Here is an 18,860-nt window from a genome sequence, read left to right on the forward strand (position 1 = left end):
TGAGGGGCTTAGCCACCCTGGGTATGATCACTCTTTATAGTACTTTTCTCTGTTGCACTGTTGTTCTATTCTGTAAGCCCTTGAAAAGGCTCTGTTCACACTAATCTCTGGACCATGAGGGCTGCATGAAAATTGCAGTAACAGCAAGAAAAGCGCTGCATCTGAGAAAGGAGCTGTCCATTGTTGGGGTGATGGGTCCAATTCTGGCTGGTGGGTCTGGGATCTTGTATTCCTAAAGAAGCCAGTAGCTTGTACTTATATTTGAAATCTCTTAACTTTTTATCAGTTCCGGACAACTAATCGTTGAAAACAAGCATGTGGATCCAAAGGGACCAGACATCGAATAGACTGTCTGGAAGCCAGCCTGAGGAGACTGATCTAGATGTCCGTGGCATTTATATATCCAGTCTGTGTTCCTCCAGAAACATCGACTGAGCATATTATTCAGAGTAGCAGTCATTGATCAAAAGAATGGAAATACTAAAATTAAAAGTGAAAGTTCTTGCATTGGGTGGGGCAGGTTACAGCTTGTGCCAGATGTTCTGGAAAATTGATCCTTGACCTGCGGCAACAATGCCAGCTGGGAATTTCTCAGAAATGCAGTTTCTTAGATACACTTCATTCTCACTGTTTTTATAAATCTTCATTTCAGCAAACCTGAAGGCAGTTCTAATGCCTGCTGAAGTTGGACCGCTGGGTCTGGAAGGGGAATGAAGTGAAACACAGGCAGACATTTATGGGGTGTACAGCGAGGTACAAAGCTACACCTCAAGCTGATGAGTAGGGGTCAGTCTGCGGAAGACTTAGGAGGGGCCTCTTGGAGAGAGCGCATGAAGGGTGTAAAATCGACAGATGCTATAGGAATTATGATCATGATTGTTTGGACATGTACTGCAAAAACCAATGTGCCTAAGGCTTTGTGCTTAGGGTGGCACTCCTGGGGAGGGTGAGACCTTTAAGGTGGAGCCTTTTGGCCAGCCTTCAGTCTTTGGAGGGATGCTCTTGAAGGAGTGTGGGTTCCAGGCTCCTTCCACATCCTTCTTGGTAATGAGGTGACTTAACTGTGCTTTACCAAGATCTCATGCCAATACCACCTGTCAATAGAGGCCCCAAAGCAATGGGCCCACTGGATTGTGGGCTTGTAAATGAATCACCTCAGGCAGTTGTTATAGTGACAGAAATCTGAGTAACACTGCAGTGGAAGATGAAATGGGTGCCAGGGCCCTGACTTCAGGCTAAGTGAGTTGAATCATATGTTGTAGGCTCCCACTAGAAACCATTCAGCAGGGGAGCATGGTATCTGCATGGCATGGAGCACAGTCATTCTGGGCTGTCACAGTTTTGGGTAGAAGCTACTCTCTTGGTAACTTGATGACCTAGATTTTGATGCCTGCCTCTCTCAGTATAACTTGGATCTGGGTCAGCAATACCCATCCTTGGCTAGGGTAGCTAGGAACCAAGTCCCAAGACCTGGTCTGAAATAGAAGCCCTGAGAGAATGCGCCTTCCTAAGGCCAGCAGTTAGGGTGAGCTCATGCTGCTCATGCAGCTCAAAGATTGCTCTTCCAGCAATCTTTGTAATGTATCCCATCAGTTTCTGATGGTTTGTTTGTTTTTGGTAGGGGGTGGTGGTGAAAAACTTTGTCCTATCTTTTTAGTATCTAAAGAGAAGCACTTTGAACTCAAGAGCTGGAGAAGCACATAACTAGAAAACTAGCCAACTGCTCCTTCCTTCTCCCCCCCACCCCTCTTCTTGATACAACATGAATTTTCTTCTAGAAAGCTCTAGAGAATTGGCTAAATTTTCCAAGCGCCTATCAAACCAATGCTCTTTATGTCTAGCTCCGATCAGATTCATGTGAGGGGCTGAAGTGAGGCCGGAGGCCTCCAGCTGTTAGGCTGCTGCCCTGCCCTGCTGCAGGCCTGCTTTGCCTGGAGGGAGGAATGGGAGTGCAAACTAGCCTCAATAGTGGTTTTACCAGAAACATTAGAAGACAAAAGAAATATAGAATGCCCTCTTCGAGGTGAGACTCTTTTTCTGTTAAAATGTCCTTGGTGTGGCTGTTGTTCAGTTCCGATTTTGGTATTTGTGTGATAGCACCACCCCCTGCTGGTCATTTTGTATAATGCTGCAAAAGTGGAAACACCACAGGCTGACTCCAAAGCCAGAAACGCAGAGGGTGAGGCTGAATGGACAAATGTTGTGAACTTTAAATTATGTACCTATGAGAAATATGTGACTCCTTTCACCATTTGTAGAATAACGCTGTAAGTTATGTCCTGCTCTGTCAAGTTCATATGTAGCAATGATTCCACTAGTAATCTCTTCTGCCTGCTGTTGGTGTTGTTTTATTTTTTTATTTTTTTTTCTAATCTAAAAGAACAGGATTTTCTTGTTAGTTGGGCTGTTTTTCATTCAAGCAGATTACAAATATTTATGTCTGTCTTTCGTGGATATACGAAACAACACATATCAATCTTAATGGGAATAAAAAGGGTATTTAAATTCAGCGATGGCTGGAAGATGGCTCGGTCTGTACCTGCTGTGCAACCATGCATGAGCGCTTGAGATTGAGTCCCTAGAACCCACAGAAAAGCTAGATGCCTACCAGGAGCCTCAGTGATCCCAGTGCACCTATGAGGAGAGAAGACACAGAAGAGTCCCAGGAGCTCGGGGGCCAGCTCTCTTGGCCTATACAGTGGGAAAACACAGAGTCCTTCCTCAAACAAGGTGGAAGGAGAGGAATGTCCTCTCTCCTCACACGGGCACTGTGGCATGTGTGCTGCCTCCTTCACACATAGAGATACTTGTGTGTACGTACTCACACACTGTAACACGTGCGCACACACACACTTTAAAAATAAAGCAAAAAGGCAAGTGACACTCCTGCATTTACAGTTTAGTAGATACCGTAGTTTGGTCTGAAGTGATAGGGATATAAATTGTAGACTTAATGACTGTGTACTCCCATGCACTCGGTTACAAACTATGGAGAGGGAGTGGAGAAGGTAAAGCCACCCTTGGAACTTCCTGTCCCGGATTTTCTAGAGACATTTTCTGAATGGCTTCTCTAAGCCTCCTTTTGTGGACTCTCCTATTCGTTAACATCTGAATTTACTGTCAGGCTTAACATGGTCTTATGAGGGGCCTATCTTGGATTTGCTTCCTTGGGTCTGAGAACATGCTCTGTATTAGCGGCTTGGTGAGGATTAATGTGTTGGAGGTCAGCACTTTAAAGGAAGCTTGAGGTGCAGGATGGCCAGTTGTGTGGAATCTGTTAGATGTAATCCAATTAACCTCTCTAAACCTGCTAGGCTGAAGTTGTACTAGTTCTTGCCAGCTTTATTCAGATATTTTGATGAAGGTGACTGACACATTTATCCTAATTTAGGTGTTGATGAAGCCTTAAAAACCCAGAAAAAGAAGGTTGTTTTTTCCCACTTATGACTCAGTCAGTAATAATATGGGCATACTCTGTAGCATGTGTGCCTTGTTCTTTTTTAAAATTACATTTTAAAAATGACTAATTTTTGTACATTATATTTTGATCATATTTGTTTCTCCAAACTCCTTCCCAACTCTCTAAAGCTAACTTCATGTTCTCTCTTTCTCTCTCTCTCTGTCTCTCTCTGTCTCTCTCTCTCTCTCTCTCTCTCACACACACACACACACACACACACACCAAAACAAAACCTAAAGGAACAAAGAAAAAAATCAAATCAAACCAAACCAACCAACCAACCAACCAACCAACCAACCAACCAACCAACCAACCAACCAACCAACCAAAGAAGCGTACACAAACCCTGGAGTCTGTTTTGTTTCTCTTATCTACTCAGGAGGCCTGCCCTGGAGTAGGACTGATATATCCAGTATTCTTCATTATAGAAGAATATGATTTTTCTCCTGACAGGTACCACATGTAAATAGTTTCTTGGTTAGGGGTGGGACCTTGTGTCTACTTTTCCTTCTATTGGCTGGGCATTTGCCTGTCTGGAATTTGTGCAGGTCTTGTCATGCTGTCATAGTCTCTGTGTGTTCATATGTGCAGGAGCACTGTTACGTCTGAAAGATGCTTTTTTTCTTGCAGTTATCCACCACCTCTTACTGTCTTTCTGTCTCTGCTTCCACATAGATTCCTTGAGGGATGGGGTTTGATGAAGGCATCCCATTTAGGGCTCAGTGCTCCAAGGTCTCTCACTGTGTGCATATTGTCTTGTTGTGGATCTCTTTGTTAGTGACCATCTGAGACCAAGCTTCTCAGATGAGGTTTGAGTGGTTAGTTGATATATGGTTATAACATATGTCATTAAGAGTCATTTAATTTCTGTGTTCATTTAGTAGAATACTACTGGTAGGTTTCCCCCTAGTACCCATGACCTATCTAGTGTTCAGTTCTTGGCTTCATCACTAGTGTCAGGTGTGGATTATATCTCATGGAGTAGGCCTTATGACTAGTTGTTATTCCTATAACACTTGTACTCCATTTGTATCAGCATATCTTTCAGTCAAGTTGCTGTTGTAGGTTGGAGGTTTGCAGCTGGGTAATGTTAAAGACTACCACTGCTTGTTCTCAACTGTGTTCTCTGTTTTTTCCTCTAGTTGCAAATGAAGCAGGAGATAAGAATGCGAGACCACTTGCCCGCTTCTCCCGTGAGTAAATCTTCCTTCACTCTTCCTGGGCTCCCCGAGAACGTGTTTGCTAGAGGCCTTTATTCACATGGTTCACCTCTATGATTCCATTAGGTTTTATTCAACCAGTAATGTAGGATATGTCTCCTGCTGGTTAATATCACATGTGGGCTCCTTCTGACCATGGGGTTTTTAGCACTCGGAACTGTGGTCTGCAGGCCATGCTCTATGGCTTTGCTCTTTGAAGCTGTGCCTCCAGAGCAGTAGGATAAGTCTCACCTTTGCTTTTGAGGGATATAGAGCCTCCGGGATCCCACTTCACACATCCTGAACCAAGGCCTACATTTTAACTAATCCCCAGTTGATTGTTGTTCACAGTACAGTTTGAGACGAGTATCCTCGAAGCCCACTGCAGGGAGGGAGGAGGTGAGGTGGGAGGAAGCTTCTAATCATTAGTCCTATCCACATATGAAGCATCTTGGCACCCTGCTGTGGATTTTTGCCCTTATACTGCTGTCTTAGTGACAGTTTGCACATCAAATGGATTGATCATTTTTTTTGGGAGCTCAGGAATATTCCCAAGGCTGTAGTCAGGATGCTGTTTCCCACCAAGTTTATCCAGAACTTGATCTTGGTATGAAAGTAGCCATCAAAAGCTTCTCAAAGGCCCGTGGTCTGGCTCCAGCTACACCACCGTGGCTGTCACTAAAGTCCATTACAAAGTCGCTGGGCAATTCCGGAGGTACTTGGAGAAGTCGGGGTACTAAACACGCTGACAAAAGTGTTGGAAGCCTTAGAGGAAGAACCGGAGAAGCCCACCAGTGCTCTGGCTTTTTAAAAGCATCACTCAGGAGCTGCTGCCCCAGGAAACCCAGAAATAGAGATGCTTCCCCTAAAATTGGCAGAAATGAAAGAGAAACATGAAGCTTCTGTAGAAGAAAATAAAAACTGCAAGCAACTCTCACACAGTAGGAGCCACCTCAGGAGGAGAAGCATGCTGAATAGGATTCTTCTTAGTTGAAAAGACGCTGAAAGTAGTTTTGTATCACTTGAATGGCTTGTATAGCTAGAATCTTTCCTGAAAAGATGCCACAAAGTTTTAATATGTTAAATTCACTCATCACACTTTAATGTTATAAACACATACACATAGAATCACCAATAAAAACTCAATATAGCTTTCTTAAAGCAGGAGAATCCAAAGTAGATCTCAGAGAAAAGCTAAAGAGTCACATAACTTTTCACCTTAAAAGACATTTCATTTGGTGCTGGTTGTAGTTTAGTTAGGAAATTTAGTATGGTGTTAGTCCTTGGTTTAGGACTTGAGCAGAGCAGGCATACTCATTCTTTACAGCACATATTTCCTGTAGACAGCTGGACATATCTGTGATGTATGATGCTTTTTCATGGGTTTCTATCCATCTTCTGCTCCTTTATATAATGTAGAACAAATAACTCTTCTTTGCCACCATTTTGCCTTAGATACCATTGTGTGTGCCAGTATGAACTCTGATACCATGTTTTCTTTCTATGCAATCATGCCCATCTAATAAGTGCTTGCCACAGAGGTCTTTTCTGAGACTGATACTCCAACCAAGGACCATTCATGGAGATAACCTAGAACCCCTGCACAGATGTAGCCCATGGCAGTTCAGTGTTCAAGTGGGTTCCATAGTAATAGGAACAGGGACTGTCTCTGACATGAACTGATTGGCTTGCTCTTTGATCACCTCCCCTGAGGGGGGAGTAGCCTTACCAGGCCACAGAGGAAGCAGCCACTCCTGATGAGACCTGATAGACTAGGATCAGAAGGAAGGGGAGGAGGACCTCCCCCATCAGTGGACTTGGGGAAGGAGGAGATGAGGGAAGGAGCTACAGGGGAGATACAAAGTGAATAAACTGTAATTAATAAAAATTAAAAAAATAATGCTGCCTTGCTATGTGTGTGCTTTAGTGCATTCTGGTTGCTGGTGTTGTTTTCAGTTTGCTTACTGCTACAGTCACCTTGTTTATCATTTACATAGCTTCTAAAGGATCACACGCTTACCCTCCCTCTCTTCCTTCCCTAGTTGAGCACAGATGAGAGATAATATGAAATTCTGAGTTCATGCACAAGCTGGGATGGCAAAGGGGATGAGCAATTAAGTCACAGATGATTACAGTATGTAATTATATAGGGATTTCTTTCCCCTCAAAGCTATGTTTTGAGCCTTACACTCACTTTATTATCCCTGTGATGTAGGTGGGGTGAATAAAAAGGAGGCTGTGTGCTGAATTTTAGGCCAAAGACTGACATACAGATTTGTTGCTAACTGTAGAACCCTGGGCAGATCAGTTAATGGCTTGGAGTTTCACTTTCCTCACCTGTACCATGAAAACATTTGCTGCCTGCCTCACAGGGTTGTTGTGAGGTTACATGAGAGAATGTATATGAAAGATTTGTAAAATGGTAAAATGTTAAAAAAAAAAAAGACTTCTCAAAGGCTTCCATGGACATGTGATCACTAAATCCCTCAGTAAATTCCACAGCAAGTTTGCAGATGCCCTGGAATGAATGAGTATGAGTAAAGCCAGGGAGGGGAGTGCTGGATCCAGAACATGGGGGCGGGGGTAGAGAAGTTCTGAAACCTTCTATGCTTCAAAGTTGAGAAATAGTTGTATCTTAAATAAAAATAGGTAGGGACCTCTTTTCCCTAACACTATTATTGCATTACTTGGTTTTTCTTAATTTTATTTATGTTTTTCTGATCCCTGGATTTCCAATAAGAAAAATGAAAGTGACAGCATTTACAAAAATGTTGACATCCCATCTCATCATTGTGTTACCCCCGTGGGGTTGACAAGATCGGAGCGTGACATGACCAGAGTGATGGTAACACATTAAATTAAAAGATTTTTCTTTTTATAGAGATTCCTCTAACTCTGCCTTTTCACTCTTTTCAGAAAATTTCAGATTTTAGGGTGGATTTCCCAGAGATGGTTTTTATAGAGCTGTAATGATGTCTGCTAATGACAGAGCACTAAGTGCTTGCATTGTGGACACTGCAATGAAAGCTCACTTCTTGTAGGACCTGTTTTTCACTGTCCTCCTACCTGGAACTATTATTTCCAAAGCAAGTGTTTCTGTAAGGGTGATGGATATGTCTTTATCCCTTTTATTTGTATTTTTCTTCTCTTGAGCAACAGTTTAGGAGACAGATAATTTGGAGTGGAAAATTGATTGTGCAGGATATACCTCGATGGGAGTTCCTGACACTTGTCACAGGTGTGGAAAGAGAAAAGGGGATCCTTGAACCATGTAGCCAGGAGACCTGAAGCAGTTAAGTCCCTTTATGGGCTAAAAGGGTGATTTCTCTTGTAGGCAACTTCTACAACTTCTAAGCTATATGACTGATTTGGAAGGATGACATGTCACATGACAGATAATTAGCTAAAGACAAATGAGGATACCAGTGGGGAATATCTATACAAGAAATTTTTTTTGGCAGCAATCTTGTGAGTTGAGGCCAAACTCAGAGAAGAAAAGGAAAATGTCTTGACAGAGTGCAATATCCTGGGAGAAAGTCAGAGGGCATGTTAGGTGCTGCCTCTTGTTGTAGCAAGCACTAGAGAGAGGGGAAATTGGGTGGCATTTAGAAGGGAAGAATATTCTTGATGCAACATGGTTGAATTGTCACTCTTAGTGTGCCATGCTGGAAAAGCTGTAGGATGAAGCATTCAATATGGGATGATGGGAGGACCTGGCTGATTCTCTGGAGATGGGGAACTTTTCTTTAATAAGACAAGAATTTGTCTTTAACAAGACAGAGCTAGGTGGAAAGCCCAGCTAGGGCATATTATCCAATGCAACTGCAAACAGGAGCCTTTCCTGTGAGGCCTGGACCCATCCAGAGGGACAGAGAAGCACTGGAGCAAGGAATAGGTCCTAGGAGACCTCAGATTCTATCTGCCCCATCATTTCAAGCTCTATCTTTGACTTTTGTTCAACCCGGCCTCAATCAGAGTATCTCCCTAGTAACTGTGGCTTATTATAAATAGTAGTGCTGAGGTCATAGTTTTAGAGTAGCTCCTGTCATGAGGGTAGCCATCTTGAGGCTGGAGCTTTATCACCATTACCCTGGCCCTTCCATCTTCAGTATAGAGGGACCAGAAGGGTGGATGTGTAGAGAAAAGTAGCTTTAATCTTAAGAAAACAAAAGCTCCTCCCCATGTCAGGAAATAATGGCCACTTGTAATGTTCAGGCACAGCCACAGAGTGGCAGAACAAGCCCAGACTGTCATGTGCTTCAGCAGTCCAGGAGCCCCAAGAGGCTGCATGCTGCTTTGGACTAGTGCTGAGTCCAGGGCACTCAAGAGACATGCAGAGGACACAGTGGTCCCAAAGTTCACATTGTCAGACACTTATTCTACAGTTTATGTTGCTTCCCTAGAAGAGAGGAGAATGATTTCTCTCTGAGATGAGCAATCATAAAAAGAAAACAGTGATTTTTGGATTGGAGAGATGGCTCAGTGAATAAGAGAGCATGGGTTGTCCTTCCAGAGGACCTGTGTTCATTCCTAGAACCCATGTAGTGGCTCAGACCTGCATGTAAACTCCAGTTCTAGGATACCCTATGCCATCTTCTGGCCTCACACAGACATACATGCAGGCAAAACACCTTCAAACATGAAGTAATAATAAAAAGAAAAATGGTGATTTCAGAAGCAGGGGGAGAAATTGAAGCCAGTTAGTAATATGTTTAGATTTGACACATCTTATTTGGGAGAGAAAAGTATAGATGTTAATAGAGATAGATCTCTTGTTGAGGAGCTAGGCTAATCAGGAGAGGTGGCTGGTGAAATTAGAGGAAACACTGAGGGTCTTTGCTGTGAATGAATAATCTCCTTCTCTGGCACCAGTGTGTAGGAGAAGCAGCAGGGTGCGGTGGGGGTGAGCACTGGGGCAGGGTTGAGACAGAGACCAAGATGGCACCTACCACATGTTGATGCTCAAATGGTGGCAGAGAATGTTTGGGTACAGAGAAGTTTTCTAGATTGTCACTTTAGGAAGGACTGTCATAAGCAATGGGAGCTCGAGATGGGAAGGGATGGATTCTGGAACCAGGATAATGAGGACAAGATGAAGAGGAAGACTGAGATCTGGGCTGCAGTTAGTGGCTGTGCTGTCAGAATTCTGAGGGGTGTGTGTTCTGGAAGAGATATGAAGGACCCAGGGAAGACAGCCTCAGCTGCATGTAAGGCTTTATACGGGCTGAAATGACAGACTCATAGAAACAGAGATGAGAAGTTGACTGCTGGGCAATGGGGAGAGGAGACAGTGGGAAGCAGTTTTCAGTGGGTATAAAGTTTCAATTATGAAACATCAGCAAATCTTTGAGATCTGCTCTTCACAGCATAGTAGCACACACTTAAAGCATATTAAGGAATAACTAGTGCTACATTTTTAAGCCACAAATCCCAAGAAATAAACAAAACCAAAAAATCACAAACAAACAAAAGTCCAGATGGACAAGAGGCCACTTTGGAGGTCATGGGCATGTACCTTGATGGTGATGATGCTCTCATAGGTATATGCTTATGACCCAAATGTCAAAATGTTGAATCAGTGCATTCTCTTATATTGATGGATTATTCCCTAAACAGGTATGGGAAGGGGAGAAAAGGAGCTGCATTTGAGATCTTTTGATGTCTCACACACACCCCAAAGTATTTCTAAATACTTCTATTCCTGTGGTGAACCCTGGGTTCTCCTCACCACTCTTCAGGATCTGAGTTTCTGTTTCCAATGGTGGCTCTAGAATGTCTACAGTTGAGGGTCATGGCAGCTCCATGGCTCTCATATGGAACCCCAGGAAGTTTCTAGAAATGCAGATTCTTGGACCCCATTCCACATGCGCCGACTCGGAGACTCTTGGGGTGGGCCCTGATAATTTTAGCGGATGTTATCATAGCAGAGCCCAACAGTCAGTGGGGCCACTGGAAGGCCCACACACTGGTGGAGCTGGAGACAGATCTGGGATGCCGAGCAGGGTAGGCTTTTATTTGGTTTGTATGTTACAGCGCGGTATGCCAAACAGCCTGCAGCAGAGCATAGGAGCCCACATAGGAGTGCAGCTACATATAGGACGGAACAAGTGTCAGTTGTCTCTAGCAGGAGCAGCATGCTCCCCTTTACTACTTTAGTCACACTGGAGGGCTTCAAGGATGGTGGAGACTATAGGAACTCATCCTGGCCCCTTCCTCAATAACATGGTTGCTATCACATATGCTGGCTGCCCTCTGTTATCTTACCAAAAGCCCCACCTTCTCTTCTTCAAGAGTAACAGAAGTGTATTTGTCAAAGCAGAATTTCATACACCATTTTTGAAGATTAAAGGATGACTAAGATAGAGTAACACACTGGTATTTGTATATAGACAATTTAGAACCATAGAACTATTTTTATTAAATTTTAATTTTTTATATTAATTACAGTTTATTCACTTTGTATCCCAGCTGTAACTCCCTCACTCAATTTCCTCCTGGTCCCAACCTCCCTCCCTCATCTCCTCCATGCCCCTCTCCAAGTCCACTGATAAGGGAGGTCAGGTCCTCTTCCCCTTCCATCTGATTCTAGTCTATTAGTCTCATCAGGACTGGCTGCTTTGTCTTCCTCTGTAGCCTGGCAAGGCTGCTCCCTCCCCCCTCAGGGGGAGGTGATTAAAGAGCCAGCCACTGAGTTCATGTCAGAGTCAGTCCCTGTTCCCATTACTAAGGAAACTACTTGGAGACTGACCTGCCATGGGCTACATCTGTGCAGGGGTTCTAGGTTATCTCCATGCATGATCCTTGTTTGTAGTATCAGTCTCAGAAAAGACCCCTGTGCCCAGATTTTTTTTTTTTTGGTTCTTTTGCTCTCCTTGTGGAGTTCCTGTCCTCTCCAGGTCTTTCTATCTCCCCCTTCTTTCATAAGATTCCCTGCACTCTGCCCAAAGTTTGGCTATGAGCCTCAGCATCTGCTTTGATACCCTGCTGGGTAGAGTCTTTCAGAGGCCCTCTATGGTCAGCTCCTGTCCTGTTTCCTGTTTTCTCCCTCTTCTAATGTCTATCCCATTTGCCTTTCTGAATGAGGATTGAACATCTTACCCAGGGTCCTCCTTCTTGCTTAGCTTCTTTAGGTGTACAGATTTTAGTATGACTATCCTATATTATATGTCTAATAACCACTTATAAGTGATTATATACCATGTGTGTTTTTCTGCTTCTAGGATACCTCACTCAGGATGATCTTTTCTAGATCCCACCATTTGCCTGCAAATTTCATGTTTTCCTTATTTTTAATTGCTGAGTAGTATTCCATTGGTTAAATATACCACAATTTCTGTATCCATTCCTCGGTTGAAGGGCATCTGGGTTGTTTCCAGATTCTGGCTATTACAAGTAAAGCTGCTACAAACATGGTTGAGCAAATGTCCTTGTTGTGTAGTTGAGCATATTTCGTATATATGCCAGGACTACTATAGCTGGATCTTAAGGAAGCATTATTTCTAATTGTCTAAGAAAGCTCCAGATTGATTACCAAAGTGGTTGTACAAGTTTACATTCCCACCAGCAATGGAGGAGGGTTTCCCTTTCTCCATATCCTCTCCAGCATGTATTGTCACTTGAGTTTTTGAATCGTAGTAAGGTGAAATCTCAGGGTCGTTTTGATTTGCATTTCCCTGATGACTAAGGATGTTGAACATTTGTTTAGGTGTGTCTCTGCCATTCGATGTTCTTCTTTAATAGTCCATTTGGCTGCCCTACCACCTGGCACACTTTAAAGTGCTGCATTGACTAGCTACCCACCAGCTCTTGATTTCTTCTCACCCTCTTCCATGCCTTACTATTTACTTCTACCTTCTTAGTAAACTCTTGCAGTCCTCCCATGCAGAGCACCCTTCTCTGCTTCTTCATTGCTTTGGTGTCTATAGACTCCCTTGTCCTTAGCATCTTACCTTCTGCTTTTTTCAACTTACATTCTGCCTAAATGCAGAGCAGTTTATGCTCCCCTAAGGGAAATAGCAGTATTTGCTCTTAGATATACATGTGAAATTAAAAGATGTGTAATAAAGAAAAACAGTATAGGTTGTGGTGTTGCATGCCTTTCTTTAATCCCAGCACTTGGGAGGCAGAGACAGGCTGATTTCTGAATTTGAGGCTACCCTGGTTTACAGAGCTAGTTCCATGTCAGCTAGGATTACATAGAGAAACACTGTCTCAAATATATATATACATATGTGTGTATGTGTGTGTGTGTGTATCAGATTAGAACTTTTTGAGTGTGCCTTATAACCTCAAGAGGTCAAGGAAGACACGATCTGAATATTTTTCTTTTTTTTTATTTTTATCTATTACACTTTATTCACTTTGTATCCCCCCATAAGCTCCTCCCTCCTCCCCTCCCAATCCCACCCTCCCTCCCCCTTCTTCACGCATGCCCCTCCCCAAATCCACTGATAGGGGAGGTCCTCCTCTCCTTCCTTCTGATCTTAGTCTATCAGATATCATCAGGAGTGGCTGCATTGTCATCTTCTGTGGCCTGGTAAGGCTACTCTCCACTCAGGAGGAGATGATCAAAGAGCAGGCCAATCAGATTATGTCAGAGGCAGTCCCTCTTCCCATTACTATGGAACCCACTTGGACATTAAACTGCAATGGGCTACATCTGTGCAGGGGTTCTAGGTTATCTCCATGCATGGTACTTGGTTGGAATATGAGTCTCTGGGAAGACCTCTGTGTTCAAATTTCTGGTTCTGTTGCTCTCCTTGTGGAGTTCTTGTCCTCTCCAGATCTTACTATTTCCCACTTCTTACATAAGATTCCATACGCTCTGTCCAACAGTTGGCTGTAAGTCTCAGCGTCTGCTTTGATAGTCTTCAGGGTAGAGCCTTTCAAAGGCCCTCTGTGGCAGGTTTCTAGCTTGTTTCCTGTTTTCTTCTTCTTCTGATGTCCTTCCTCTTTGCCTTTCAGGATGGGGATTGAGCTTTTTAGTCAGGGTCCTCTCTCTTGATTAGTTTCTTTAGGTGTACAGATTTTAGTAGGTTTATCCTATATTACATGTCTATTTGAGTGAGTATATACCATGTGTGTCTTTCTGCTTCTGGGACAGTTCACTCAGGATGATCCTTTCCAGGTCCCACTATTTACCTGCAAATTTCATGATTTCCTTATTTTTCATTGCAGAGTAATACTCCATTGTTTAGATGTACCACAATTTCTTCATCCATTCTTCAGTTGAGGGGCATCTGGGCTGTTTCCAGCTTCTGGATATTACAAATAAAGCTGCTACAAACATGGTTGAGCAAATGTCCTTATTGTGTACTTGAGCCTCTTTTTGTTATATGCCTAGGAGTGGTATGGCTGGATCTTGAGGAAGCGCTATTGCTAGTTGTCTGAGAAAGCACCAGATTGCTTTCCAGAGTGGTTGTACAAGTTTACATTCCCACCAGCAGTGGAGGAGGGTTCTCCTTTCTCCACAGCCTCTCCAGCATGTGTTGTCACTCGAGTTTTTCATCTTGGCCATTCTGATGGGTGTAAGGTGAAATCTTAGGGTCATTTTGATTTGCATATCCCTAATGGCTAATGACGTTGAGCATTTCTTTAAGTGTTTCTCTGCCATTCTATATTCCTCTACAGAGAATTCTCTGTTTAGCTCTGTTCCCCATTTTTTTTTAAAATTCAATTACTTGGTTTGCTGCTTTTCAGCTTCTTTAGTTCTTCATATATACTGGATATTAGCCCTCATGATCTGACTATTTCACTCCTAGTTGTGTTCTTCTACCCTCCTGGTATGTAAAAAAATTAGAACAATGTTTAAAGTTTCAGAAAGAGATAAATTTGGATAGCTTAAAAACTCCTTCATTTTTTACACATATAAAGAAATACTGAATAAAATATTTAAAAGTACTTTATAATAAAGAGAAAGAACCTCATGGGTTCTAGGAATGAAGGAAGAATTTAATATCCATGTAACTCACAGATTCCACATCTTTTCTGTGCCCTCTGGCATCATGTTTTAATGCCCACATATTGAAAAGATTTGGGTTATGCAGTATGGGGAACTGGATCTGAAACCTCCTAAATTGTACTTTTAAAACATAGAGAAGTGTTCTCATATTTTCCACCCCACATGTTCTAGTTCAAGTGAGACATAAGCCTGCGTCTTCTTCCTTTAAACCGGGTGGCCTGCAAATGTAGCAGAAACTGTGTGAGGAACCTTGGTAAGCTGTACCATCAAGGACAATGTGGCTTCCACCTGCTGCAGGTTGGGATGTGCTTAGGGCACTACCACCATGCTGTGAGGAGTGGAAAAGAGAAAGCCTAGTAAGATTAAAAAAAAAAGTGTTTGAGAAAATAACCACTCTGTTGTAGTCAAATACCCCCCTACACACCCATCCACTGTTCTCATTCAAAAAATTCTGAGTGAATTGAACCTTAGATGTCCAGCCTCACAAAGCTGTAGCAATGTGCAGCAGCACCATTTTGAAGGTGGCCTCAGAGCAAATCAACTGGAGAAGCTGTGGCTTTCCTCTGCATTCTAGTTCTATCTGAAAGGAGCCAAGCATCCCTCTGCCTTCCTGCTGGGGGCCACCAGATGGTGCTGGTGAAGAGCTAGCACGTCATTGCCAGCAGCTTTGGTGTCATTCTTATCATTGTATCAGTAGAGACCACACATGGAGTAAAGAATTTTATTTCTTTTTTTGGTATCAATGGAACAGTGGAAGCCCAGAGAGGCTCATGGGCTTATTCATTCACTTTGCAGTAATGAGGCAGCATCCTGTCTTTCTCTGCTTGTGTGTCAGAGAGTAAGACCAGTGAAATCCATGCCAAAACACTTTTAATCAATCTTTTACAATTTCAAGAGGAATCTTGAAAGTGGCCAGAGAAAACAGACAGTTGACTGGTAGAGGGAAAGCAATTGAATTATGGCAGATTATTTACCAGAAGCCATAGAAACAATATTTTCAAGTATTAAAAAAACAAAACAAAACAAAACAAACAAAAAAAAAAACAACAACTGCCAATGCAGAAAAAAAAAAAACAGCAACCAACAGGATGTTTCCCAGGAATGAAGGAACAATCTACATGTTAAAAGATAAAGAAAAAAAATCAGGCTGAAGGAAGGCTAAAGAAAGTTCCTAAACAAAAGAAACTTAAATAGAGAGCCATGTAAGACCAGGAAGGGAAGGACAGAAAATACCAAGTCCAAGGATATAAAGGTTCATCTTGGAGTTTTCTAAATTATTTATGCTATTTGAAGAAAAATTGCAAAATTGCCTGATTTGTTTCTGTGTATATTAAACAAATATTATAATTATTTTGTGTACTATTAAATATATAATTATATTTTAAATTGGAAAACAAAGGAATATAAGTGGACATAAGGGTTTCCTACTTGAATTGGCAAAACAATTACTCTAGAAAAAATATTTATAGTATTTATTATAGATCCAATATATAATGCAATGTCCTGTACACCTATTTAGAAACCTATACACAAAGATAACTATTGATCTGGGATACAAAGTGAATAAATTGTAATAAATAAAAAAATTAAAAAAGATAACTATTGATAAAATGGAATTGTAAAAACATTCAAGTAAGTCATACAAGGAATAGAAGGATGAAACAAGCAAAACAATTGTAAGTCCCCAGTATGAAAATGGTCAGCAATTAATGAACAAATTTTCATAGCAGATTAGAAAACATGACCAACTATGTATTACCTATAAGAAATGTAACCATTTAACCAAGTTGAAAGTCAATAATAGAAAAATAGAGCCATATTAGGCAAAGGAAAGAGACACAAAGAGACATTAGAGAACATGCAATCAAGAGTCTAAGAGAAACACTGTGTCATGGGAGTGGCCCAGACCACCAGGAAGATACCAGTCTCATATGTCTATGTACGGGTGACTGAGATGTAAAATCTGTGAAGCAGAACCTGACAGAGCTAAAATGAGGAATGGATAGCTAGCTACCCAATCATATTTTCAAACTTCAATATACTTCTGTGAACCATACCTAGAATATACAGAAAAAAGCTTATAGAACTTAACACTGCCAACAATTGGCAAGATTTAATTGTTAAGTGAATAGTTCATTCAGCAGCTTCCAAATATGCATTTACTTCTAAAGTATGCAAAAAATATATCCCAAGTTAGGCTGACCCTAGGTCACAAAACAGGAATCCTTAGAAATTTAAAAGAATAGAAATTATACAGAATGTGATCTCTAAGTATAATGGAGGCAGTAAGAGAAACCTAAGAGGCAGACTTTCAAAGAACTGGAGGTTAACACACACTTCCATTATGATGATAAAGTCTTAAGAAGAATAAAATCGTGCCCTATTGAGTTGGGATAAAGATGAAGTTTGTTATCAAAAGCGACATTTTGAGAAACAAAAAAGATATACTTTGCTCAAACAGGGTTGAGAGGAAAGTTTGTTGAACCTGAATATATACATGTATTAAAAAAGAAAAGACCAAAGTCAATCATAAGAACTTTGAAGAAGAGCTAAACAAACCCAAATCAAACACCATAGAGGAAATAATAATCAGTGACATTAAAAACAAAGACACGTGGATGTGTTGTATAAGGATAAATCACATCTATGATAGCAGTCCTAGTAGGGATATAGCTTCTATATTTAAAACTGAATGACAACATAGCTGCTTTAGTACGCTTTATGATGTTGGCACAGTCAAGAAACAAACTAATTCTATTCATAAGAACAAATCTACAAGTTTTTTTTTTTTTCAATGCAGTTTATTCAGGAACCTTGAACAATCCTCGGACTCTGGGGAAAGCCAGCCCACAGCTTAAATAGCCTCTGGGTAGCCAACCCAGGCGTGCCACGTGGGCAATGCAGATAGGTCCACATACATGGAAGCAAGCCAGATCCTCAGCCTTAGCCAAATGTGGAATTGTTCATGACAGAGAGCACTCACCATCGGGAAGGTGGAAGGCAGAAACCAGCTCCATCTTTAAGGCACAGCATTCCGCAGCTCTCTACAGTTCCCCCTTTTTGTTTTAGACGCATCAGGCAAGAGTAGAGGTCTGATCTCTGATATTAGAAATAAATTGGGACTTTGTACCGCAAATCTACAAGTTTTAAGCCACACTTGACTGTGAGAAAAAAAAGGTCAATAGAACAATGAGTCGGTTCCTTGAAAGATCTGTAAGATTGAGAAACTTCTAGAAAATCACAAATATAAGAAATGAAACAAAATATAATGACCAGTAGGTATCAGGACAATAGAATACTCTAAGCATCTCTGTCATAGATACATTCCAGAGCTTAGATGAAATGTGCTTTGCTCTTACAGAACTACAAAACTTATCAAAAATTAAACACATTCAATAGCACTATCACTATTATGTCATTAGAAACTCCCAAAATATAAATTTTGAGGTACACATGGTGTGGCTAAAAGCTGTAAACCAAAGCAAATAAGCATCAGCTCTCCATCACTTCTTAAAAAATATGAAGACTAATTTATGAAATCAGCATTGTGTTGATGCCAAAAGCACATAAAGAGAGTACTAGAAGAGACTACAGATGCAAAAATTCCCAGCAGAGTATTAGCAAATAGCCCTAATAATATATATGCATTTGAATAATAGATTTCAGCCAGATGGGTTTAATTCTGGGGGCCTCAGGATCATTGATTATTCTAAAAATCAGTCAGTATAGTTCACTATAATCTCAGATTTTAGGGTGGCTGTTGATTATATAAGAGTATGTACAACCGCCCCCCCACCCATGGTTAACTGAAAAACAAAAAGAGGGATACAATTGGGAACAAGCAAAAATGTCCTATAATGAATAAAGCTACTATGAATATAGTTTAGCAAATGTCCTTGTTGAATGGTAGAACATCTTTGGATATATGCCCCAGAAATGGTATAGCTGGGTCCTGAGGTAGTACGATTCCCAGTTTCCTGAGAAAGCACCAGACTGATTTCCAAAGTGGTTGTGCAAGTTTACATTTCCACCAACAATGGAGTAGGATTCCCCTTTCTCCACATCCTCTCCAGAATGTGTTGTCATTTGAAGTTTTGATCTTAGCCATTTTGATTTGTGTGAGATGAAATCTCAGGGTTGTTTTGATTTGCATCTCCCTGAAAACTAAGGACGTTGAACATTTCTTTAAGTGTTTCTTTGCCATTCAATATTCCTTTATTGAAAATTCTCTGTTTAGAAC

At 41.5% G+C, this 18,860-nt stretch overlaps 1 protein-coding gene across 4 annotated transcripts in view; it reads left to right on the forward strand.

The window, feature by feature from the left end:
- The window catches only part of Pde1c (phosphodiesterase 1C), a 530,439-nt gene that overhangs the window by 170,646 nt on the left and 340,933 nt on the right, over window positions 1–18,860 (forward strand). For all 4 annotated transcript variants that reach the window (XM_060379957.1, XM_060379959.1, XM_060379960.1 and 1 more), the window contains exon 2: window positions 4,603–4,653. In XM_060379957.1, the coding sequence (XP_060235940.1) occupies window positions 4,603–4,653 (51 nt within the window). The remainder of the gene's footprint in view (window positions 1–4,602; window positions 4,654–18,860) is intronic.

This window comes from Meriones unguiculatus, chromosome 3 (genome assembly GCF_030254825.1).
Source record: "Meriones unguiculatus strain TT.TT164.6M chromosome 3, Bangor_MerUng_6.1, whole genome shotgun sequence".
NCBI classification, from domain to species: domain Eukaryota; kingdom Metazoa; phylum Chordata; class Mammalia; order Rodentia; family Muridae; genus Meriones; species Meriones unguiculatus.